This window comes from Vanacampus margaritifer, chromosome 17, assembly GCF_051991255.1.
Source record: "Vanacampus margaritifer isolate UIUO_Vmar chromosome 17, RoL_Vmar_1.0, whole genome shotgun sequence".
Taxonomy (NCBI): Eukaryota; Metazoa; Chordata; class Actinopteri; order Syngnathiformes; family Syngnathidae; genus Vanacampus; species Vanacampus margaritifer.
In genome coordinates, this window is record NC_135448.1 from 13,811,709 (window position 1) to 13,838,300 (window position 26,592).

Sequence of the window (26,592 nt, forward strand, 5' to 3'; positions counted from 1 at the left end):
CCAAATATGTATCAAATGTGTATTTTTTTGGAGCGATATATCTTAGAAGGAATTGACACTGAGCCGTACCATTATTTTTGAATCGTAATCCCACTTAGCCGAACTATCCTAATATAGTGTCTGCTAATACAGTGTTTCTCAAATGGGGGTAAGTGTACCCCTGGGGGTATGTGAGATTTAAAAATAATAATAATAATAATAATAATTACTTAATTACTTAACTCATTCACTGCCACTGACGGCCATAGACGTCAAAAATTCATTTGAACTATTTCTATTAGTTAAAATTTTTTCCCATTTTGTTAACAAGAGTATGAAAACCAAAACAGTTTTTATTGTACATTTAGAACAGATATACAATTTTTTATTAATCGCGAGTTAACTAGTGAAGTAATGCGATTAATTCTGATTTCAAAAAAATAATTGTCGGACACCCCTAATTATTAATAATCTTTTCTTTTTCTTAAAAAAATAAATAAAAAAGATTAAAAAATAAAAATGTAATTACTTCTTTTTTTTTTTAAAGAAGAAGAAAAGATTATTAAAAATTAGGGGCGTCAGGCGATTAAATTTTTCCGTAATTTATTGCATGACTTCACTAGTTAACTCGCGATTCATCAGAAATTTTAGATCTGTTCTAAATGTACAAAAAAAATTTCCTAGGTTTTCATACTCTTGTTAAGAAAAGTGGGGGAAAAAATGTTAAACTAATATAAATAGTTCAAATAAATTTGACGTCTATAGCCGTCAATGGCAGTGAATGACTTACTGACTTAATTACTTAATTGATTAATTGATAAATAAATAAAAAATTATAATATTTTTTTTTAAACATATCATCTATGCAGAAATGCTTTTAAAACAATTACTACATTATAGAAATGTTTCAGTAAAGTTGATAAAATAAATGTTATTCAACATCATTGTCCTAAAAAACCCGAGTCCCCCCCACAGCAGAATGGTTCGACCTAACCTGTCATGTGCCACCTAGCGTCACCTGTCGATCATTTCAAAACTTTATTTAAAATTAAGGTAGTGATATTTTTTTTTAGAACAGATCTTAACTATGAGTCTAAAGAAGAGCAGTTAATTATAATAATTGTGCACAAATGTATTTTTTAGTAATTGCTTTTTATTTCCAGAAAGCTCAAGGAATGAATGAAATAAGGTTCCAAAGTTTAATAAAAACAGACAAAGATGGCACAAAACTCTATTTTAAGTCTATTGTGTTAGTCAACTAAAAATGATTTGCGCTTATTAGGTGTACATAACTGCAAAAATATTTAGCAGGTATGGATGTAAAATGATTTCAGTTTTTTAAGTTGCATCTCAGGTTGCTTTAGACGTCACCGTCTCCATTGTAAATCTTAATGAGCGCCCCATTTACCGCCTCCTGCTTTTATTCCCACCCCCGGCTGGCCACTTTAATAAGCTCTGGCTGTGGACCAGGACCAGGAGGGGGGGGGGGTTGGCGAGATGTCTTCGTTTGATCCTAGTAATGAGTTCTGCTCGTAAGCGCCACGTAGCTGCAGGTGAAAAGCTTCCTACTAGCTCAACTTTATTTAGTGAGATTTTTTTTTTTTTTTTTTTTTTTTTTTTAAGCGTGTGAAAGTTATTTTAAAAGATGAAATATCAGCATTTTGCTGGAAGAGCAGCTTCCTTTTTGGGCTAGGTTTTTGACTGCATTTCCTTAAGTCAAACTTTATTGCACAATTGGACTTGACATGAAAGTAAAAAAAATAAAATAAAATGAAGTGACATGAAGCCAACTTTTGTCAGTACAGAGAAAAACTTTTTAGTGTAATGACGAGTTCAAACAAAAACAGCTATTTTTTTTTTCACCTGTCACTCAACGGCCTCACAGGCTGCTTGTAGGTGCCGAGAATTATGAAAGTAAACATACAGATGTTCCTTCCTGGTTGTCTTATACTGCGGCGCTGCGATTATAGAGCGCACACATTTATGATGAGAGGGCCACGCACTGAACTTGCCTGGGGTAAATTATAGTATGTTCGCAGATACTCTAGGCATGAGCCGTTATGTTTTTTTTTTTTTAAAGCCGGAAAAGGAAAAACATTCTCACCACGAAAAGTGGTCAACAGAAGCAGTTCTGCTGATATCTGATATGGTGGCTCCTCGAGACGATAAATCTGAATTGTAAATCATGTCCGCAATGGCCTTAGCTGTTTGCAGAGGTTATATAAGGAACATAAACAGATTTTAAATTTGGTTTTATGGATTGCTTCCAGGCAGCAGGGTGGACTAGTGGTTAATACATCTGCCTCACATTTATGATTTTCATGGTTGTGGCTTTTCAATAATGAAGATGTACGCTATAAAATTGAAGCTACCTTTCTGTAGGCGTAAAAAACAGGATTACAGAGGCTTTTCAAATGATTTACAGCAAAACAAAAACTAGGCTGTGTTGAAATACTTCCTGTTTTCATTCTTCTTTCAAGTTTGAATTTAAATGGTGTGTCGCCATCTAGTAGTTAATAGTGGAATTACATCCAGAGGGGGTTTACTTGTGTTTATCTAACTTGGTCTTTTGTGTAACGCCACATGCAATATTATCCTGCACACTACTCTTTATTACGGTGCATTTTTTTTTTCATTTTTAAATGTACAGTAAATCCCTATCCCCTGTAATTGACACCCACTCAAAAAAGTTTGTAATGTCGTTGAGATGCCACGAGACGGCGCCAAAGCATTACTTTTAGATAGGATAGAGCACAAAATGGAGAGCAGGTTGGTTTTAAAACAACTATGTCCGTGGTTGTCACGGGCGGTTTATGGTCATTGGTTCTCAAAGAGCCCATTGCTTAAAATAAAGGTGGCTTTGGTTTGGGTGTCAAGGTCAAGTACAAAACCACATTCGTTCTTAAGGTTGAGCCTTTTTGGGGAGAGGCCACCACTGACCTACATAGCGGCTGACATTTCCCTGCTTGGCTCTTCTCTCTCCAGGGGAGCTTTTATGTGCCCAGTGAGGACTGCCTGCAGAGAGCGCACACTTGGCACAGAAGACTTTGTCGCCTCCTGCTGTCCGCTCATGGCGGTCTCAGCAGCTACTGCACTGCTCTGATGAAGGAGGTGCCGCAGATGCAACAGATGCCAGTGGAGACAGGTGAGCAAAATTCCACACACAAGCTCAAAATGAGTCTCAATGGTCGAGCACACCATTCAAATGTTGTTAAAATATGTGTTGTTTTCCTTCACATTCGTTTCATTTATGGTTTTCAAAGTGTTCATTTACACTAGATACAATCAATAGAAATTAAATTTTACTTCGTTCTAAAATGTGTCAATTAGGTTTTATTTAGTACTGTATTGCTACACTCAAAACTTTCCTTTGAGTTAAATTTTTGCTTAACTTGTTAAACTTATGTTAGATAAAAATTAAGCATACCACATGTTGGTTCGGCTTTTGGGTTGGGTTTACATGTATGATATTTTAGTAAGGACTTTCAAAAATTATTTTACACAATTTATGATCATTTTGCACTCCGACTTGTTGCGATTAGTAATGGTCGATACCAATTTTTTTATCAGACCATTATCGCAACAACTCTTGACTAGTCAAGGCAAGTTTATTAATATTGCCCTTAATCACAAAATAGTCTCAAAGGGTTTCACATGCCCACAGAATATTAACGACATCCCTTGATCGAACCACAAGAGGGCAATGAAAAACTATAACTAGTCGCCGATACCAAACACCAATACCACTAGTACTTTTGATGCACAAAGACAGATCATTTTAAAGACAGACCTATGAATTAATGGCAATTTTCTACTCTTCTAATTTTTATTTCCTAAACGTAAAATGGCCACAAGACGGTGGCCAATACTGGTGTCGGCCGCCGTCGCAAGTACCGATACATTGGAATAAGTCCGGGTATCGGCCCGATACAGCACATGGTACTTTTTTTTAGCACTTTATCAGTGTCGAGAGCATTACCCCATATTCAAATGAGCAGGATTTTTTATTTTTATAATTTCCAAATTATTTTCCATATACTGGTAGCTATTTAGTACCATTTTCTTAAACTATGTTTGTTCAACTTATTTAAAAAAAAAAAAAAAAAAAAAAAAAAGTTTTTTTTATTTATACCCTTTATTTGCATGACTTTTGTGTAAGTCCTCTTTCTCAACTGTGCAGGTCTAACAAAAAGCCTCTTGCTACGATTTCACTTTGCTGTGTATAACTACGAACTACCGTACGTGATCAATAAAGTTTGATTAAACGTATTTCCCTAATTTCTACCTCTTTATCCCAGAAGTCCTGCCTGTCGAAGAGACACTAAATCAGCTCGCAAAAGAGTTACAGGTATGTTAAATACACACAATACAAAATGCATAGGGGGACAAAATTGAAAAACATAATTATGATCATTTTTGTGTCCATGCTCGCCAGCTGCAGGAGGGCCGCGAGAAGGTGGCCGAGCAGATCAGCAAGGACGTGGGCCGCCGTTGCGCGCAGCTGACCACCCTGTGGGGCCGCTTCCTGGAGGCGGCCGTGCTCAACCCCCACGTCCTGTCCTACCTGGCTCAGGAGCACCACACGCTCAGGGTACGTTTTTCTTTTCATTATTATTATGCCATATGTTATTGTTTTTTTTTATACCGTTCCACAAACGGAAGTACAGACGCTAGATTTGCACATTTTAAATCCAGTTTTGTCGTCACTGCTTTTGTAATCACCGGCCCATTTAAAACGAATACAAACGCTTGTTCGGTGTGTCTCTCTGTGGGGCGATTCTGCTTTGTTGCATTTTGTCTGAAAGTAATGAACATGTTTGCCTTGGTTTTGAAGTACCCCCGTGGTGGCGGGATGCTGGCAAGCCTTCACACGTCAGTGGAATTTCAATTAACACATATTCTGTAATTATTTGCGGGTAAAAATAAACCGGGGATCCGGTTCCTGCTGGCGATTTTGCTGTCACAGTGCCTGAGTTTAGACTACAAAGTATCTCTAAATTGGAGAAGGCGATGATCACCTCCTATTTAAAGGAAGACTTTTACAAGGGTTCTATTTGCTTGTGACATTTGAACTGCAGTCTGATTCTAATGGCGCATTCCGTTTGTCGCAGGTGAGGAGGTTTTCGGAAGCGTACTTCTTCACGGAGCATCCCAAAGAGACATCGCTGATATTTCAGGAGGAGCTGTGAGTATAAGAAACCAGATCAACACATTGGGATGAACCCTTTCATAAAACGGTTATTTTTATGCTCAAGAATCAACAAACAGGGCCAGATTGCAGGAGAAGTGCGGTGTTCCGACTACTTGGCCAAAATGCCTCCTTTGCCTGTCGAGTGCCTGGACATTGATGGCGACTGGAACAGCCTTCCCATCATCTTTGAGGACAGATATGTGGAGTTTTCTCAAGCAGGTAATAAAAGATGTTTGGAGGCAATTTATTGGCTCGAGAACAGTGGTTCTTAACTCATTCACCGTGTTATTTTCACTGAAGCAACCCCCTTCACTCCCGGCTGTTTTACTGGATTTTGACTGATTTTTCAAGGCCCACAGAATATTGTGTTCTATTGCTATAAATATATCTACCAAAAGAAAGATTAGAGTCTCTGATCAGTCTTTGTATCTGTTTCCATTTTGCAGCAATTAGCATTAGAATATAGCTAGGTTTCATCCATATTCACAAATCTGTTGAAAACAGTGGGGGAAAAGAGCTTATTGCAACATGGCTCTGTTTGATCTCTTATACTCTGCTGCCACATGCTGGCTGTTTTTTTTGTAATAACTACCATTGCTTTAAGCGACCTCTTCAGGTCAGCTGCTGCATCAAAGTCTTCTGTATGCGATACCATTTTTTATTTATTTTTTAAACATTTAAAAAACATATAAATACGTTTTTGGGACCATGGCAATATTTAAAATAGAACATATTTATATGTTTTTGGGAGCAAACGAGCAAAAGTGTTTCGTGGTGATATATCCCCCGCTTGACCATCATTGACTGGAAGTGACCACACTCGTTTGGCCTTTCTGTGCTGCAGGGAATTTGGCACACTCTGTAGTCGACTATCGTGACGGTACATCGTGTGATTTCTTTATTATTGCAATTAATCCCTTCATATGAACTATGTTGAGTTAAAAAAAAAAAAAAAGTGGAATATGTGCTAGATGAATGTAAAACGGGACATACTGTATGGCGTTCCACAAGGTTCAATTATGAGTACTGCTATTTTCATCATAAGAAAAGCAAAGCTAAAGGCTGCATGGAATACCAAAATAATATTTTATCTGTTCATAAAAACGGTTTTGGTGAATGTGCATAGAAAACTGGTGGGGGTTCATTACCACCCAACAAGGTTAAGAACCACTGTCATGCTTTTGTCTTTCCAGAGTTGGTCCCCCATGTGACGTCTGACGATCAGACCGACTCGATTGCCAACAGGACTCGCCAAAGTAGTCTAAGGTCCAAATGCTTTGAAGTATCCCAGGATCCTTCGGATAGTGACGACTGCATGGATTTGACCACGTACGTGTCGCTCATTGGAAAGCAGGCCAACTGTAGACATTCTCAGGATATTCTTCCTATGGAGGAAAGAACAGAACGACCAGTAGCAGATCTGCAGGAATCGAAGGACATCTCAGTTGAGGAAAGCTGTAGTTCAGGTCTAGGAAAATCTGCAGATTTTGATTCTTGTCAACCAGAAGTCCAAAAGAACGGTCATGTGGATCTTGTTCCAGAAGATCCCATCGACCTTTATGATGCCTCAAAGGACAACATTAGCCAAAAGAGTGAGGACAATTTCTTTGATATGTCTGTGCCATTAAATCAATTCATGGATGACGAAGGCGAGGATGCTCCGGTTAGCACCCCCGCGGTCTCGGCCCATTCCGTTTCATCGTCCTCACCCGGTGGTCTCGGAAAGGAGGCGCCCCATCGAGGAGGTCCCGTCATCTCCAAGATCATAAAGCGCTCGCCCTCTGTCATTTCAGACTCTGGGATCGAGAGCGAACCCAGCTCTGTGGCGTGGCCCGTCGAAGCGGCGCCACGAGGTCGACCACCTTTGGATTTCTCCGGCGAACGTCAGAAAGCGTTTCGCCACCCGGTCCTTCGCAGCTCCTTGGAGGGCCTGCAGATGGAGAGCAACGGTAGCATTCCGAGCGGAGGGATTCAGGCCTCGTTGACGTCGATAAGCTCTTTGCCTTACGAGGACGAACGGGAGCAGAGCCACGGCGGCAAACTCACCAAATCCGTGTCCGCGCCGCAGATCAGTAGCCCCGACGAGGAAGTACACACCTCAAGTAGTTTACACCAACATTCCGATCAAGTCCACTTTTCTTTGAACTCGGAGCAGTCGGAATCATCGGTTTTAGACCCAAGTTCAATGACAAACAATAGCACTGAAGGGACTGTCAGTTCGGAAATGTCAAATCATCCGCAAAACGTTTTGGAGACCTACGAATCCGGCTCGGCGCTCGATTGCGAGCCTGCGGGGGGCCGTCCCGTCAAGGAGAGTCCTGTTATGAACTGCCATGAGGGGAATGTAAATCATCACATCAGCGGAGTGAGCGTCTCTGTGGAGGACGTGCATCTTGCGCCTTCGGAAGCACTTCCCCGCAGTAGTGGACGCAAGCCAAGTGCTCATAAAAGCGCAACGGACCAGCAGAGTGTCGTCAACGGCGATGAGAGCCAAACTCTCCACCAGGCTCGATTTCATAACCAGGAGTCCACAACACTTGTAGAACCGACAAATGATGGCATCACGTCGCACGTTGACCACAAAGCGGCAGACGATCAGACGAAACCTTCGAAGGTGCCCAACTCGGGTCTGGCCTTCGTCAATAAGAAGATGGTGGAGGTGGTGAACATGTCGGTGTCGTGCGCGCCAACCTGTCTGCCCTTTTCCTCCGTTCTGAGAGACTCCCCATCCATGAGCGGTATGTCCACTCGCCAGACGACCTCACCGATTACCAATCAACCCCTGGGATCGTTTGGTATCGTCTCCTCAACGTTGGCCGGCCATCTTGGAATGGATCAGGAAGCCAACGAACGCATGCTGAGGTTTGTTTTTCATACACTCTATTGGGTACGCCCAGTGAGCTGTTTGATAGCTATTTTGTTGCTGATAATGACAAAATACTGACCAAATATGTCATGTCTGCATACCTTGCCAAAATACATACAATCAAGTAACGGGCTTCAAACGATCGGTCTCTGAAAAATACATTCTGCATATGTCAAGTCTTTCTTTGCCAATTACAAAAAACTATCACATACAGTATAGCACTGCACGGACTAGCGGCTAATCAAGCATGCTGCTGTGTGGACCTTTTTGCGTTTAATCCATGTGATTGTTATCGGCCGATCACGCCCATGGATAATCCGTATCATAACCGACAGTATAAAATTCTGATCGTAACAAACTATTTATACTAGGGGTATCAGGCGATAAAATTATTCACATGACTTCAATAGTTAACTCAAACAAATGCTATATCTGCTCTAAAATATTTTTTTCTAAGCTTTCATACTCTTGTTAACATAAAAGTTGGGGAAAAAATGTGAATTGAATAGAAAGCATATTTTAGTCATTGATATAGTAATTTCACAATTCATAAAATTTTGTTAAAATTAAAAATGTACTGTACGTAAAAAAAAAAGAAAAAAAGAATGTGATATTGATTTGTGTTGAGGTCATTTTTCTGCCACTAGATGGCATAATTGCATTTCTAAGACATCGGTGGCAGCTCGGTGCGTTTTTCTTTTCATAAAGAGCTACCTAATCTTAAACATGAAGTAACTCGTGAAATTCTGCACATTTTTTAAATTATAAAATACAACTTGCCACCAGTCTCCACAAATACAGTATATGCATTATTATTACATTTATTACTGTCAAATTTTGACTGTGGAGGCGACTGGAATTCTCCCAGTACAGGCTTTCCAAGTAAGCGGTGGTCATTAATCACGCTTTTAAAAAATTGGTGCAACTTTAAATTAACTCCCTAATAACACCCCTAATTTATACTTTTTTTTTTTTTTTTTTTTTTTACGAGTTACATTATTTGCTTGTCTGCGCAAACTCCTCCAGTTTCTTCAAAGCCAAAGAGGAGCTGTTTAAAGGGATGAGCTTCCAGGGCGGCCTCTACAGCGACCAACCTCTGCTGGCATCCGACCTGCCCTACTTCCCTCCCGAGGAGGACGACGAGGAGTTTGACGACGGAATCCACCTGGTGGTGTGTGTGCACGGACTGGATGGTGAGATTCCTTTTTCATTTCTGCTTGTCAAAATAACCAATTCAGACATTGTGCGTTTTATGTATATAATCTGATTTTCGCTTCCAGGAAACAGCGCAGACCTTCGCCTGGTGAAGACGTTCATTGAGTTAGGCCTGCCGGGATCCCGGCTGGACTTCCTCATGTCTGAAAGAAACCAGGCATGTCTGCAGATGAAATCCGGTCAATTTGAATGGAAAAACTAAACGAACATTAAATGTGTTATTCTTCGCAGACTGACACCTTTGCTGATTTTGACACCATGACGGACAGATTGTTGGATGAGATTATTCAGCACGTCCAGTTGTACAATCTCACCATAGGCAGGATAAGGTCAGTTTAAGAAAGGATGGGTCACAATATTAGGTACACCTGCACTACAGCTATTTAGATAAGGCTAAATAGTAAAAACTCTATCCCATGTCATGCTGTACCGTACTCCCCTTTAATGTCAGTAGAGGGCAGCAGAGACAGCAAAATCACATCTGCACGTTCAGCCTCCCCTTGATAATTTCCTGACCTCGGCAAACTCCAAATTGATAAGTGACTCAGAATGGATGAAAAGCTCTAATCATTCACAACCCAAATGTTTCCACCGTAGTTTTGATTGACTGTACCCTTAACGCAGGGACGGGATTGCCTGGTTCCCGTCAAATTAAGCTATTCATCTTCTCACTTAATTGCCCTCAAAATGCCAGCGAGAGGAGTTTCAACCGTCTTCGCTCGAGCTGCACTCTCTGGAGAGTCGATTGCAAGTAAGGCAAAAAAAGTATTCGGTTCCTTTCACATACTGAGTCAAGAGATGGCGATGAGGGAGTTGCAGCAACGGTGGCGTAATTAAACTAGGTGACTAGTCTTAGTTGCATCCACTGCAATTAATTCTTACACTGCGTCCTCCACGCGAGACTCAGAAAAACATTTAACACGTTAATGAAGTTTCTTTAATTACACGCTTCCCAGCCGCAAAGAGTCTATAATAAGATTGTGTTTTTCTTTTCTCATGCCGACAGCTTCATCGGTCACTCTCTGGGTAACGTCATCATCCGCTCGGTGCTGACGAGGCCTCGCTTCCGCTGCTATCTGCCCAGGCTGCATACCTTCCTCTCGCTGTCCGGCCCGCACTTGGGCACGCTGTACAACAACAGCACGCTGGTCAGCACAGGTGAGGTTGAGAGGGATTTTATTAATTTTTTTGCAGGCAAGCCACACAAAAATTCAGTGGTAGCAATGAAAAATGCACTCAAAAAAAATGGACCGACCCAACATTTTTAGTTGTTTAACCCAAAAAGTTGGGTCAAATTAAATTAAAAACCCACAAAGTAACCCATTTTTTATTGCTTTGTGGGTTATTCATTTGACCCAACTTGTTTAGTTGTTTAACCCAAAAAGTTGGGTTAAAGCCACACACAAATTCAGTGGTAGCAATGAAAAATGCACTCTAAAAAAATGGACCGACCCAACTTTTTTTAGTTGTTTAACCCAAAAAGTTGGGTCAAATTAAATTAACAACCCACAAAGTAACCCATTTTTTTATTGCTTTGTGGGTTATTCATTTGACCCAACTTGTTAAGTTGTTTAACCCAAAAAGTTGGGTCAAATTGAATTAATAACGCACAAAGTAACCCATTTTTTTTTTATTGCTTTGTGGGTTATTCATTTGACCCAACTTTTTAGGTTAAGTGAATAGCCAAATTGAATTGGGTCAAAAATGAACCAACCCAACTTCTTGAGTTATTTAACCCAAAATGTTGGGTCAAATGAAATGTATAACCCATAGCCCAACCCGATTTTGTGGTTTTGGGGGTTATTCATTTCACCCAACTTTTTGATTAAATTGAATAGCCCAAAAAGTTGGGGTCAGTCCCTTTTTATTTTTGACACAACCGTTTTTAGACTGTACTGATAGAAATGTAACAGGAGTCAGGAGGTCAAAAATAACCCAACTCTGGGTCAAAAAATGGACTGATCCTCTTCTTGGGTCAATTTGACCCATTTTTTAGTCAAGAAATGGGTTTCTTGTGTAAAACAACTCAAATGTTAATCAGGTCCTTTACTTGGGTCAAAAAATTGGGTCATTTTGTATAAAACAACCCAGGAAGTTGGGTCAAATTGACAGATAAAGTGGATCGGTCCGTTTTTGATCCATATTTGGGTTACTTTTGTCCCAACTGTTTTTAGAGTGTGTAAAGCACTAAATAAGTGTACTCCATTTACTGTTTACCATTATTAGCAAATTAGATGTCTCTTTTTTTTAAATTATTATTATGACGCTTTTCTGCAAAACTGCACTTAGCAACCCATTCAAGGTGATTTGGAATGTGTTGCTTAAATGGTAAACGTGAATTTTGGGTTGTGAATCCGATGTCTAACATATTGAGCTTCAGAACTTTGAAGTGTTTGTAGCATAGTCAGCACTATAATTTTGTATAATTAAAAATGATTGTAAGAAGTAAATGATTTAAAATGTCTTCTGATAATTATCTTGACTTTACAAGCCTTTCACTGAATACTGCAAATGGTCTACTTGTACCCCATGCGAACATTTTGTGCTCCACAACATTTATCTACTCGAAAAATATCTGCGCGCCTCAATTTTGAGGCAAAGTTTCAAAATTTTGTGTGTGTGTGCGTGTGTTTGAAGGTCTGTGGTTAATGCAGAAACTGAAGAAATCAGGATCCTTGCTGCAGCTCACCTTCAGAGACCATATGGATCCGCGGAAAACATTCCTTTATCTCCTGAGTCAGAAACCGGGTAGGAAAACCGTCGACATGCCATTTTGCACAAAAATAAATAAATAAATAAAATTCAATAAGCCTATTTGTGTCATGTTTCTGAGTGGGAGCGGCCCTGTTGTGTGAGTGCAACAACCCAGTCACATGTCATGCGGGCTCGGATGACAATAATCACGGAATGCTTTTTGTCAATCTCCACACATCAGCACACGAAGCGGAGTGGCACAAGTCTGACACCCCATCACTGCAAAGCACACCAGAGCGCGCTTTTAAAAGCACTCACTGACAGGAGACCAAAAAGAAAACGTCTGTTTTATTGCGTCTCGCCTGTCATTACACTTTGGGATTGTGCCATTTACAGTAAAATGACACCTTTGCTCTCAGACGTACACACATCGCATTGCAGTCTCTTTCAACGGTTTTATGTTTTTTGTTTTTTTTTCTGGAGAGCTCAGTATTGTTCATTTGGGAATTTTACCGATTTGACAGGTCATCATCATTGCTCTTTTTTTTTGTGTGTGTGCGTGTATTCATGTTGTTTTATTTCCATCAGGGCTCCAGTTCTTCAAGAATGTAGTGCTGGTGGCGTCTCCACAGGACCGTTATGTTCCGTTCCACTCTGCCCGAATAGAGATGTGCAAAACTGCTCTCAAAGACAAAACCACAGGTAATCTAGCTACGACATTTCAGAGAGGGTTTAAGGTGTTAACTGTTTAAAATTGTTAACCTCGCCAGCCGGTTTGATAATTGTGATCCAATCGAGGGAGTTCTTCGCATTATCAATCTGGTACTTCGCTAGGCAGACCCGTTCGGGAAAGGCGGGACTTGCTGTGCAATACTTCGAGCTGATTGGACGATGCGGCATCTTTTCACATTTGTTTTTTTGACCAGTTAAGGCCACGAACATCTAAAAGATAAAAATGCACGAGATTCCTCTCGCTGTTCAAATTCAACAAGGAAACGGTGAATAATTCTGCCAGAACAGAATTAATTGCAGCGTCCATTCGTCTGTTAGTTTTTTTTTTTTTTTTCCTGCCTAAAAAAGGTCGGCGAGAATTCATCTTGCTGGCAAGGATATAAAATTGTACTTGTGTAAGACATGTTCCTAATATTTTGGTTGACATATATAGAGGGTCGCAACATTAGAAACATCTCAAGATTATACATTGCCGTTACGTGAATAAATATCACAAGTTGCGAAATAATAAACTTTGGTACCAGTTTAAACATTTAAAAAAAAAGATTAAAAAAAAAAATTTTTTTTTTAGGTCATTCCGATATTTGGAAGAATAAAATTCTGATAAACGCTTAACTAATTTAAAAAATATATAACGATTAAAATATATATATTTTTGGTCCCTTTACACTTACAGCAAATAAAAGATATGAATTACAAGCAGAACATTTGTTTTACATTACTAAAAAAAAAAAAAAAGCTGATTAATTTTTTCTGGTGGAGGTGATGGGATTGTGAATGAAGGGCGGGGGCAATAAAAAAAATAATAATAATAATACTGACCAATTAATCGGCCTGGCCCTAATTTGAATCATCTTGCTTATTTAGCTATTTTAGCAGCATTTTATCTATAGCCAATTGAATAACATCACTATTTTTCATGTACAATTCTTCAAAACACATCTTACCACTTGTTGTCGCCTGAAAACGACGTCACATGGGCTCAGGTAACAACCAATCGCATCACAGCTCAGATTACGAACGTCACATGAGCAAACCCAGAAAACAGGTGAGCCGGGATTGCTCGTTATACCTGAGCTGTGAGCAACTGTGACGTCAACTTCAGTCGACAGCAAGTAGCAAATTAAATCTAGGCAAAATATTAACGTCTCAAAATGGTTAATTAAGTAAAGTATATATTTTATTTCTTTACCATCAGGTCCCGTCTACACGGAGATGATCAACAACCTTCTGCAGCCTCTCGTGGAGGCCAAAGATTGCCGGTTAATCCGCCAGAATGTTTTCCACGCTCTGCCCAACACGGCCAACACGCTGATCGGCCGAGCCGCTCACATTGCCGTCTTGGACTCTGAACTTTTCCTGGAGAAGTTCTTCCTGGTGGCGGGACTGGACTACTTCAAATAACGGTGCTTCTGTCTTGTCTTTTACCATCAACATGTACATAACAAGGCGAGTATTTCTTGGTTAGCGATGCGTGTGTTAGTGACTGTTTCGAGTGCTCACCTAGTGTGAGTGTGACTAGTAGCCATGCAAATTGTAACATGAATATGTAACATCTATCCAGCATAGATGCTTGCCTTATCGCTAACTTATCAGCTACGATGCTAACACATGCTAATTGTGCGCCGTTCCCTTTCGGAGAAATCCGATGAGCGTGTTCCATTCATCGTGTACACACCAACCATCTATTGACATCAAATTAAGATCTATACAAGAAATATGGTAATAATTCTGATAAGGTGTTTTCTCCCGTTATGTAGCTTTATTTATACCTCGCTAACAATGTCAATCAAATTTGACTATTATTGTGAGAGAATTTTTCATACTGGGCTTGCATCAGATCGTAGAAATGGCCAACTTGTATTATGTCAGTTTTACTTGTGTTATTTATTATTTATGTATTTACTTTTTAAATCTAATATTTTAATGTAACTCACATACAGTATTATGTGGCATATAAGACGTTCAGAAAAGTTATCCTATGTAGCTATAGAATAATATAAAGTACACAGTTTCACTAACAACTAAGTGATATTCTATCAAAGCTTTTTTTAATTTCTATTTTTGGATTCTATGTAAGTATTTAAAATTTGATTTCAAAATTCCAGGACTGGTGCCATAAAAGCAATTGCTTTTCCCTATTTTATACATTTGTTTTAACAATATGCTTTTCGTCTCATAGAGTTATTACTTTTAGATCAGAAAATGTTCTCTCGTAAACTCTAAAATTAAGACTTATCTTATTCCCGGCTAAAAAAAGTTTTTTATTGATTAATATAAATATATTATTGATCAGACTCCATCAAGAGAGTAGTTTGACTTTAATGTACTGTACATAAAGCAATATGCTAACATAAACAGAGTAAAATCAAAGTATTATCTCAATCTACCCAACCAGGAAATATAACCGACACTAGGCTTACATTTAATTAAATAAACGGATACATCTTAATGTATAATTACGTGTCATTAACTCATGCAATACTACTTTAAATATTTTTTTATAGGCTATAAACTGTAAACTTATGTATAGATCCAATTGCGCTGCATTAGATGGACACTATTAAAAAAAATAATAACTTGCACGAAGAGCCACAAAGATGTGGTTAGGTAAGTTTGGTGTGGATGAACTTGAGAGCCCTGACCTCAACCCCAGTCCAAAAAGAAGAAAAAAAACACCCTACCCTTACACACACTCCAAAATCTTGTAGATAGAAGTGTGTAAGCTGTTGTAGCTATAAAAAGATTTTCTATTTTTCAGTCGCGTCCCAATATTATTTTTTCTCTATATTGTCCTTGTCTTTTCATTCTGTTGAAGTTTACATGATGCCATTGTGGATCACTGCCTATTCTCCTGCATTGATAGTCAAGTATTAAATTTGTGTATGTTTAGCCTTTGCACCGGTTTGACGGCAAGTGCACTTTATCGACAACCTTGAGTCAACCTCCAGCCGGCTTTCGAAAATCCTTTTTTCTCGCCCGGCTCGCGCGTGTGTTTGCCTTTAAAACAGGCGCCGCCTCCCGAGAGACCAAGGTCATGTCCTAACCCACCGTCGTCGAACCCAACCTCAGCCCCGAGCTTTTTGAGCCGCCAGCAAGTCGATGATGGCGCAAAGCATACTTTTCTCCTCGTGTGATTAAGAAGGAATCAAACGGATCCTTTCAAGAAACATAATTTTTCCCAAACGGCCCTGAGGTGAAATTTCGGGATGAACCTGAAATGCATTCTAATCTTTACAGGTCAACTTAAAGTGACATCTGTGGTCTACACTCAAAAATCATAATAATAATAATAATAATAACCCAATTTGGGCCAAAAATGGGACCAATATGCTACTTTGGTCAGTTTGACCCAAACCACTGGGTTGGTAGTTACAAAACAACCCAATGTTGGGTCAAAATGACCCAAGTATCATAGTCCAATTTTTGACCCAATCTTTTTTTTTTTTTGACCCAGCAGTATTAATTAATTGACTAGACGCTAAACAACAGTTGTTGTTTTTATTTATTTTTGTCCCTTTCTGGAACTCTTCCTGTCTCTACGGTTCGCTGTTGCAAACTGCTGATGACACTGTAAAATTTTAAACTGGTGAGTTAAAACTAACCCAAATTGGGTGAAGTAGCTAACTGGGTCAAAAAAAAAAAGTGAGGCAATGCTGGATTATGTCACTCTAAAATAGTTGGGTCAAAAATAACCCAAATAGGATCAAAAAGGGGCTATCACAACTTTTTGGGTTAAATAAAAAGCAACCAAATTTTTTGGGGCTGTTTTGTATTAAAAAAAAAACAAGTTTGTTTATTTTGTACAAAACAACCAAATGTTTTTGCATTGTTTTGTGTGTTACTTATTTGACCCAACTTTTAATTAATTGACTAGAGGCTAAACAACAGTTGTTGTTTTTATTTATTTTTGTCCCTTTCTGGAACTCTTCCCGTCTCTATGGTTCGCTGTTGCAAACTGCTGATGACACTGTAAAATCTTAAACTGGTGAGTTAAAACTAACCCAAATTGGGTGAAGTAGCTAACTGGGTCAAAAAAAAAAAAAGTGAGGCAATGCTGGATTATGTCACTCTAAAATAGTTGGGTCAAAAATAACCAAAATAGGATCAAAAAGGGGCTGTCACAACTTTTTGGGTTAAATAAAAAGCAACCAAATTTTTTTGGGCTGTTTTGTATTAAAAAAAACAACAATTTTGTTTGTTTATTTTGTACAAAACAACCAAATGTTTTTGCATTGTTTTGTGTGTTACTTATTTGACCCAACTTTTAATTAATTGACTAGAGGCTAAACAACAGTTGTTGTTTTTATTTATTTTTGTCCCTTTCTGGAACTCTTCCCGTCTCTATGGTTCGCTGTTGCAAACTGCTGATGACACTGTAAAATCTTAAACTGGTGAGTTAAAACTAACCCAAATTGGGTGAAGTAGCTAACTGGGTCAAAAAAAAAAAAAGTGAGGCAATGCTGGATTATGTCACTCTAAAATAGTTGGGTCAAAAATAACCAAAATAGGATCAAAAAGGGGCTGTCACAACTTTTTGGGTTAAATAAAAAGCAACCAAATTTTTTTGGGCTGTTTTGTATTAAAAAAAACAACAATTTTGTTTGTTTATTTTGTACAAAACAACCAAATGTTTTTGCATTGTTTTGTGCGTTGCTTATTTGACCCAACTTTTGGGGTTAACTGAATAACCCAAAAAAATTGGGTTGGTTCCCTTGTATGTACCTCATTTGGGTTATTTTGACCCAACAATTTTTTGTGTTATGACCTAGCATGTTTGGTTAAGAGTTTGATCCACTAATGGGGAAAAACTACCCATTGTAATCAGTTACCGCTACCGTGAAAACAAGTTATCAGGTTAAAAAATATCCAAAATGGTTGACCAGCTCTTCAGGCCGTCCAAATGAATCTTCAACCCAATCAGATGGGCCCCTTGGTCAGTTTTCCGTCACACGTGTGAGAAAAGGAGTGTGCTCATTTTCAGCCCTAAACTGGAAAATCCTTCATGTATTTAAATGAATGTAAAAAAAAAAAAAAAAAAAAAACTGTCTGACATCACTGTGAGAAAAATGTATTTATTTCATCCCGCGTAGTTATTTTGAAGTGTATAATATGTAAAGTACAGAGAAAACTACTTCGTCTGTGCCAATACTACTAAACAGATACGATAGTGTAATAAAATAGTTTGTTTTGCATAATGTGTCTCTTTTGTGTGCTTAATTTATTTCCTGCAGCAGCTTTAATCATTGACAGGGACAAGCAGTATTAGACATCTTTTGAATAGATGCGTCTTTTTTAGCGTGTTCAGCATAACTTGTTAAACAAGGAGACAAAAGCGGGATTACTGGAAAACACTCAAAGAAAACAAAAATCCCAGAGCAGGGAAAAAAAAAAAGGAAAAGCCTTGGGGTGTTGACTCTGAGCATCATATCAACAAGCTACATTGAATACAGTACATTTAAGAGCTAATATGCAAATGTTGTCTCTGTGGAAAGGGCCCGTTTCTCCACACTTGCAGCTTTCACTTTGATGTTATTTACGAAGGGTGTACCAGTACAACACAGATTTGTACGTTTGCTACGTATTTGGGGTTTCACACAAATCACAGTTCACGTTTTGTACAGTAATGGCGCAAATTACTGAACTTGAACTTGCTTTTCTTTTTTGTAATCAGAAAAAAAGATGAAAGCTGCAAATGTGAGCAGTAAATTCTAAATGAAAGATTTTCAAAACCAAATAATGGATACAATAGTCAAGTGATGTTTTTATAACATCGCTTGATAGTACGTAACAGCTGAAAGATTTTCATTTTAGGAAATTATAACACCAATAAAATGTGTTTTCTTTTTAGGAAAATGCAACATCAAGTTTGTCTTCCTCCTTTTAAGGAAAATGCAGCATTAAGAGTTTGGCTTATTTTTAAGAAAGGGTAACATCAAGTTGGTGTTTTCTTTTTAGCAAAGTGCAACATCAATAAATTGTCTTCTGGGTGTCTAAAAGAATGCAATAACAATGGAGTGCCTTTTTAGGAATGCGCAACATCAGTAGTTTGTCTTTTTAAGAGTGAAACATTCAGTTGTCATCTTTTTAAGAAAGTTCAATATCAGTGGGGGTTTCTTTTTAGTAAAATGCAACATTGTTTGTCTTCTTTTTAAGAAAGTGCAACATCAATTGGGTCGCAACATCAATTGGGTCTTTTTAGTAAATTGCAACATCGTCCTTTAAGAAAGTGCAACATCAATGTAGTCTTCTTTTTAGTAAATTGCAGCATTGTTTGCCTTCTTTTTAAGAAAGTGCAACATCAATGGGGTGTCTTCTTTTTAATAAATTGAAAAATTGCCTTTTTAAGAAAGTGCAACATTAATGGGATTTTCTTTTTAGTAAACTGCAGCATTGTCTTAATTGCAACACTGTTTGTCTTCTTTTTAAGAAAGTGCAACATCAATGGGGTGTCTTCTTTTTAATAAATTGAAACATTGCCTTCTTTTTAAGAAAGTGCAACATTAATGGGATTTTCTTTTTAGTAAACTGCATCATTGTCTTCTTAATTGCAACATTGTTTGTCTTCTTTTTAAGAAAGTGCAACATCAATGGCGTGTCTTCTTTTTAGTAAATTAAACATTGCCTTTTTAAGAAAGTGCAACATCAATGGGGTATCTTAAGTAAATTGCAACATCGTCTTTTAAGAAAGTGCAACATCAATGGGGTTTTCTTTTTAGTAAATTGCAACATTGTCGTCTTTTTTAAGAAAGTGCAACATTAATGGGATTTTCTTTTTAGTAAACTGCAGCATTGTCTTCTTAATTGCAACATTGTTTGTCTTCTTTTTAAGAAAGTGCAACATCAATGGGGTGTCTTCTTTTTAATAAATTGAAACATTGCCTTCTTTTTAAGAGTGCAACATTAATGGGATTTTCTTTTTAGTAAACGGCAGCATTGTCTTCTTAATTGCAACATTGTTTGTCTTCTTTTTAAGAAAGTGCAACATCAATGGGGTGTCTTCTTTTTAATAAATTGAAACTTTGCCTTCTTTTTAAGAAAGTGCAACATTAATGGGATTTTCTTTTTAGTAAACTGCAGCATTGTCTTCTTAATTGCAACATTGTTTGTCTTCTTTTTAAGAAAGTGCAACATCAATGGGGTGTCTTCTTTTTAATAAATTGAAACTTTGCCTTCTTTTTAAGAAAGTGCAACATTAATGGGATTTTCTTTTTAGTAAACTGCAGCATTGTCTTCTTAATTGCAACATTGTTTGTCTTCTTTTTAAGAAAGTGTAACATCAATGGGGTGTCTTCTTTTTAATAAATTGAAACATTGCCTTCTTTTTAAGAAAGTGCAACATTAATGGGATTTTCTTTTTAGTAAACTGCAGCATTGTCTTCTTAATTGCAACATTGTTTGTCTTCTTTTTAAGAAAGTGCACCATCAATGGGGTGCCTTTTTAATAAATTGAAACTTTGCCTTCTTTTTAAGAAAGTGCAACATTAATGGGATTTTCTTTTTAGTAAACGGCAGCATTGTCTTCTTTTTAAGAAAGTGCAACATCAATGGGGTGTCTTCTTTTTAATAAATTGAAACATTGCCTTCTTTTTAAGAAAGTGCAACATTAATGGGATTTTCTTTTTAGTAAACTGCAGCATTGTTTTCTTAATTGCAACATTGTTTGTCTTCTTTTTAAGAAAGTGCAACATCAATGGAGTGTCTTCTTTTTAATAAATTGAAACATTGCCTTCTTTTTAAGAAAGTGCAACATTAATGGGATTTTCTTTTTAGTAAACTGCAGCATTGTCTTCTTAATTGCAACATTGTCTTCTTTTTTAGAAAGTGCAACATCAATGGGCTGCCATTTTGGTTAGCCGGGCTGCTACAGTGTGTCTAGTCTTCATATCTGTGTCTCTAGGTATTGGCCCAAACCTTTAGGTCAGTTTTATTCATCCAATCCAGCAAGGTATGTTCTTTGGACATGGATCACAATAATGTTGGTTAAACTGTGCCAGCAGCTCTTTGTAGGTACAGTACATGTTTGCTTCCATTTTGCCCACAGAGGCGGATTTGCCACAGCCGTCCATCCGATGAAGCAGGCCTCTCGTAGGACAACAATGACTCCCCATCTGTATCGACGAGCGTTGACGTGCGCAGTAAACCAATCAGAGCAACAATCCCCCGTTGGCGCCCCGTTTCAACCGCACCAATTTATGACTTCCAGGTGAGAGGAGAAGCCGAGAGCTATCCATTCAGCGCACAACAATCCATAGCCAATCAGATTACAGGGTGTTCGCGCTCATCCCGCCATCCATTTATCACTGCATTTGGAGCGCATGAGCCAAGTGAGCCTCGTTGTGGACTCCCTTTTCTTTCTTCTCCCCCTCCCTCAAATCAATAGAGCTCATTTTCCCCTAGCAGAACGACACCTCTCCCATTGCGGGGGAAAAGTGATGAGGGAGTACCCACTTACACGGAGTAATGCATTTGGTTTGCTGCGAGTTAGCAGAAATTGCTTGGTCACCTTCACTTTGCATCAAGAAGCCAATAATAGCCGCGTTCTTGTTTACAGCATTCGCGTGGACGTGCGCCGCGAGAACCGACAATCGAGGAAAGTGAACTTGGCGTCGAATCCATCCGTTGATTGAAGCGTCACTTATGCTATTGTAAAGAAGCGAAAAGCATTAGTCCCACGCCGCTACTTTAAGCCGTGCGTCATTAATAAGCAAGTCACCAGTGGGAGTAATTACAGCCGCATCAGAGCTTGAAGGTAATAAGATCCAATATGGCGTCGTTATCCACACTGACGTTGATGAGCACCATTTCATATGAAAACATCAGATCAAATAACGTGAACTTCAGATGTCCCCTGACAACTGTTTTACAAATATGGTTAGATGTTAACCACAACAAAATAACACTCCCAGGTTAGCTTAGCACTAGCTAGCTGGTACGACAGAACATGGTGAAGTGAATATGAGGTTTAGTAAAACGCTTTGGACAACATAGAGACATTACACTCCATTTACCATTACGATCAAATCTGATTATACTTTTTTTTTTTTGACTATGATGGATTTTTTGGGTAAAGGTGCAATTAGTAATTTTGGGTAAGAGTCCGAGCTCTAATGGAATATTTCACCTAGGAAATGACATTGTCTAGCAATGGATGTTTGGTCTTCATCGGGAAGAGGAATTCAGACACAATCCCGCAAATGTAAGAATTTGCCATTCTTCGTTTAGGTTCATAATTGGTTAGAAATACAGACACGGTTACTGTCATTTAAATGGACAGAAGAAAAGATCAATTGCATTGAACAATGATTTCTAGCCACTGTGCGACAGAATTATTTTTTTATGACAATTATTAATTACAAATCATGTTTTGTTTGACATACAGAACAATTTTAACTAGACATTTTTTCAGTGATATGTTTCTGCACCCTGTTTCTACTTTGGTTCTGTAAAGGAGGAAAAACTGCCTAATTATGAAGTTCTGTTCTTTCCAGCAGATGGCGCTACTGCTCTTTTTCCTCACTTTTCAGCCTCACGTCTTAGAACTGAACATTAAGCTTCAACATTTATTGACATTTATGTTGTTGTTGTTTTTTTTTTATCCTTATCCTGAGACCTAAAAGCCCACTTGCTTAGCAGACTAGTGTTTTGCATATCTCTTATAATAAATATATTTGAGACTATACAGGCCATAAACCATCTGGATGTCTTCTGTCTGCCGTTTTAGACAAGAGTCATCTTTTTGAGCTGTGATTGACAAGGCTAAAACCTCAAATCTATTCATCATTGCCGCTGCTTGAGCGGAGCAGTCAGAACTTTTTCGCTCACCTTTTTCCTCAAGGTGACCAGCTTTTTTTTTCCTTCTTTTTCTTTTCCCTCGGTGCTGGATAAAAGCGAGAAAAAAAAATGATTTGGACGATAGCCGCCAATTTTGTTAGTATTGTTGGCGAGCACACTTGAGCGGTCACATGCGTATCATTTCTCAGCCGAAGGTTGTGAGTGTGTGCGTGTCGCTGCAGAGGTCAGTGGATGATGAAAGCAGATACATTTGTGAGGGTGGGGGCAACATCCTGTCAATAAGACGAGGGGGGGGGGGGGGGTCTTACTAAGAGGCAGCGCCCCGGACAGGGAAATGGATGGTAAATGCCATGTTGAACAAAGGCGGGTTAAAGAAAAAGGGGAGAAAAAAGTCAAAGACGCCTCGGGAAATACGTTTAATTGCTTCCTGTCTCAGAGTGAGATGAGAAAATGGATATAATTGTATGTAATAAGCGCAGAGAAAGAATTGGACCAAAAGCTCTCTGTCAGGGTGAAGAAATTCTTTAATCTGGCCAGAAACAATGTAAAAATAATGATTGAGGCACTTTGGACTTTCACTTTAAGGTAATGAAACCGGAGACTCATAAGGCGTAGTCAATATTAAAAAGTTTTCTTCGCTACTGATGATGAACGCAAAAAAAAAAAAGAACTTTTAAAAATGTCTTTTGTCCCTAAAAGGCCCCCTTACACAGATGCACTCGGGCATAGATTAGATTCCAATTTACAAAAAATATAAAACTATACTCATATATACATAAATACGACAATGTCACCAAAGTGGAGTCGACTTTATAAAGGAGAAAAAACTCCACAGGTGTAAACAGTGGTGGCATGTTTGAGCTTTACACAGCTGCAGTTACGCTTTAGGCCATAGGTGGCAGTTGCGAGTAAAAAAGTGACCAAGTCCACAATGCTCATTTAACTAAAAAAAAATTACAGCTAGCTTGACTAGTGTAAAAAAATAAAATAAAATAAAATAAAATAAATCATCTAGTGTAACGGCTAGCTTTAAAGCTAGTTCCAAAAAGAACAGTAGGACGTTAAGAAAAAAATATAGTAAAATAAGAAAATTCTTACTTGGAGTAAGCAAAATTATCAACAAGAAAATTTTACTTAAATTTACCTGTAAGATTTTTCAAAATTAGAAAATAATACTATTATTATTACTAGTATTTTTAGACTAAAAACAAGTAATATCAAGCTACAATATATAGAACTATTTTCTTAAAATACAAAACTATTAATTTACGTTTGGCCAACCTGAGTGTCAAGCAGGGAGGTACACAGGTCCCATTTTTATTGTCTTTGGCACGACCAAGCCAGGGATTGAACCCACAACCTCCCAGTCTGAGGGTTGACCCTCTTGCTACCATTATCACCAGGGGAGGACCAGCCCAGAGTGTGATTAATTATTTTTAAAAAAAAATTAAGTGTTCATCAAGGAAGAGAAACTCTTGGAGAAACTCCGTGCGGAACGCTATTATGTACAATTGTTACATGGCAGTCCGGTAACAAGATTGACTTTGTTGTTTAATTTCACATTTGGTAGGTGGAGCCAACGATTTGCATACAAGCAATTTAACTCATTCACTGCCATTGACGGCTATGGACGTCAAAAATTCATTTGAACTATATTAGTTTCACTTTTGTTAACAATAGTATGAAAACCTAGATTTTTTTTATTGGACATTTGTAACAAATATAAAATTTGTGATTAATCGATTAATTACAATTTAAAAAAAAATTATCGTCTGACGCCCCTAATTTTTTATAATATTTTCTTCTTCTTCTTTTTTTTTTAAATTGGGGGCATTAGGCGATTAGAATTTTTAATTATAATTAATTAAACATGAAATCACGAGTTAACTCAAGATTAATCACAAATTTTATATCTGTTCTAAATGTACAATAAAAAAAATCTAGGTTTTCATATTCTTGTTAACAAAAGTGGGGGGGGGGGGAAATGTGAAACTAATAGTTCAAATTCATTTTTGACGTCTATAGCCGTCAGTGGCAGTGAATGAGTTAAAAATCTTTTTTTGAAAAGACGATAAATGTTTTGTCCTCGCCAGCACAAAAAGGCAATATTAAAAGTGAAATCTTACTTGATGCTTTTCAACAAAACAACTGTCAATTTTGAGAGCTCGTGTCCAATCTGGACCGTTTACACGACCCTTCGTTACTAACGGCAACAAGAAGGATGCACTGATGCTGAATCAATTTTAAAGTTCACACACAGTATGGCAAGGTAAACCACTATCATACCAATAACTGCTGGATGGTAAAAGATAAAGTGGATCTAGCACAGAGAGGGTTTGGAAATATGAAAGACGTAATCCTGTAATCCGAAAAAGATCCCAGCATGCAAAGAAATGCTAATCCCGTGTAATGATAGTTGATCCTTACAAAGGTCTGCTTTCTATCATGCGAAGGAAAGGCGACGGGAGGAAAGTGAGTGAGAAGACGACTGCTGCGGGTCCCGATAGGTAAGATCTGATGACTTTCTAGGAAATGTGCTGCACCGGCAAAAGTGCAAAACACGGCAGATAAGAGATTTGATTCTTGATAGCTTCTGATTTCATTTCATTTTTTTAACCGCAGATTAACCTCGATCCCGCATAATTTGGGATTATCCACTCTGTGACAAGTGCATATGGTGTGCTTTTCGCGACGAAAATGCACTCAATTCCAAAGCAGCTGCATGCATTCATCGAACCCACCGCACTCGCCCGGGTCTCTTCTGAGGCATAATCGCATGCTTTGACTTTTATTATACAAAAAAGTCCAACACTTGGTTGACTTCTAAGTTACTCTAATTATGAAATGAATTTTCCCATAGGAAATCATTGGGCACTTCAACCACTTAAAAAAATTAAATAAAATAATAAAAATGCACCAGATCAAGGATAGTTTTATGACTTTGTTTTGTGATGATGAAGTTGTCAGTTATCGTATATATTTGTGATTTATTTTGTTACGTAAGCCTTTATTCTGTCATATAGAATTGCACATTGCAGTGATGCGATGAAAAGTAATCGGTGTTTATAAGATTATGTAAATGTATTACCAGGGATGTAATGATAACGGCAATATCGGAGATATCGCGAAAATTTTATTAAAACTGCCACAATATCGTCGTCATGTCGCGACATTAAAAGAAGTACATCTGTTAAAAATGTCAAGTTGATTTCCATTTGTGCAGTTCGAGCACCCACTGGTGGCTAGTTTTTTTTAGTGCAGTTTAATTTTCACAAGGCATGTTTTGGCCCTTCTGTTTCAAATCCGCGATAATCGTCAGATGAAGGGGAATGTAATATTAGAGATTGTATGTTGTTTATGTGCTTTTCTATTATGTACAAAAAGCACAACATTGTGTATTTTTTTTAAACTCATTCACTGCCATTGACGGCTATAAACGTCAAAAATTCATTTGAATTTTTTTTATTTTAAATTTGTTTCCACTTTTGTTGACAATAGTATGACAACCTATAATTTGTTTTATTGTACATTTAAAACAGATATGAAATTAGTGATTAATTATGAGTGAACTAGTGAAGTCATGTGATTAATTACGATTAAAAACTTTAACCACCTGACGCCCCACATTTTTAATCTTTTAAAAAATATATATATATTCATCCACTGCCATTGATGACTCTAAACCTCAAAAATTAATTGTAACTATTTCTATTATTAGAATATATTTTTTTAATAATCTTTTAATCTTCCCTTTAATTTTTAATAATCTTTTTTTAAATTAATTTGTGGCAGTAAATGAGTTAATATGAGGTCATTTCTTTTAAAATATAGTAACCTTTTTTTAATATCGCCCCACACAATATCGTGATAATTATCGTGATGTTAATAGCGTTTGGATATCGTTACTCCCTCAAAATAACTAAAAAATACAGCCATTAATAGCTAAACTCACGGCAACAAATGTGAGTACACCCCTAAGTGCAAATGCCCAAATTGAGCACATTTTTACTCACTAGCGTACATTTGATACATATTGTTCAAAAATGTAAATGAAGATAAATAAGCTCTTTCAGACATTTTTTTTTATTAGCATAATGCTATTAAATAAATAATGAATAAT

General features: G+C 37.7%; 1 protein-coding gene across 8 annotated transcripts in view; it reads left to right on the top strand.

Annotated features, from left to right (window-relative positions):
* fam135b (family with sequence similarity 135 member B) overlaps nt 1-25,561 on the top strand; it is a 51,625-nt gene extending 26,064 nt beyond the window's left edge. For 5 of the 8 annotated variants that reach the window (XM_077548826.1, XM_077548832.1, XM_077548827.1 and 2 more), the window contains 13 exons: nt 2,965-3,124; nt 4,278-4,327; nt 4,415-4,570; nt 5,091-5,164; nt 5,235-5,389; nt 6,364-8,032; nt 9,063-9,229; nt 9,317-9,408; nt 9,483-9,580; nt 10,258-10,409; nt 11,889-11,999; nt 12,534-12,647; nt 13,876-17,875. In XM_077548826.1, the coding sequence (XP_077404952.1) occupies nt 2,965-3,124; nt 4,278-4,327; nt 4,415-4,570; nt 5,091-5,164; nt 5,235-5,389; nt 6,364-8,032; nt 9,063-9,229; nt 9,317-9,408; nt 9,483-9,580; nt 10,258-10,409; nt 11,889-11,999; nt 12,534-12,647; nt 13,876-14,081 (3,204 nt within the window). In that variant the 3' untranslated portion in view covers nt 14,082-17,875. Of the gene's footprint in view, nt 1-2,964; nt 3,125-4,277; nt 4,328-4,414; nt 4,571-5,090; nt 5,165-5,234; nt 5,390-6,363; nt 8,033-9,062; nt 9,230-9,316; nt 9,409-9,482; nt 9,581-10,257; nt 10,410-11,888; nt 12,000-12,533; nt 12,648-13,875; nt 17,876-20,498; nt 20,598-20,721; nt 20,884-24,925; nt 24,980-25,094 lie in introns of those variants that run through there. The other 3 variants (XR_013288885.1, XM_077548830.1, XM_077548831.1) reach the window with 3 other exon arrangements.
* Nucleotides 25,562-26,592: the final 1,031 nt, after the last annotated feature.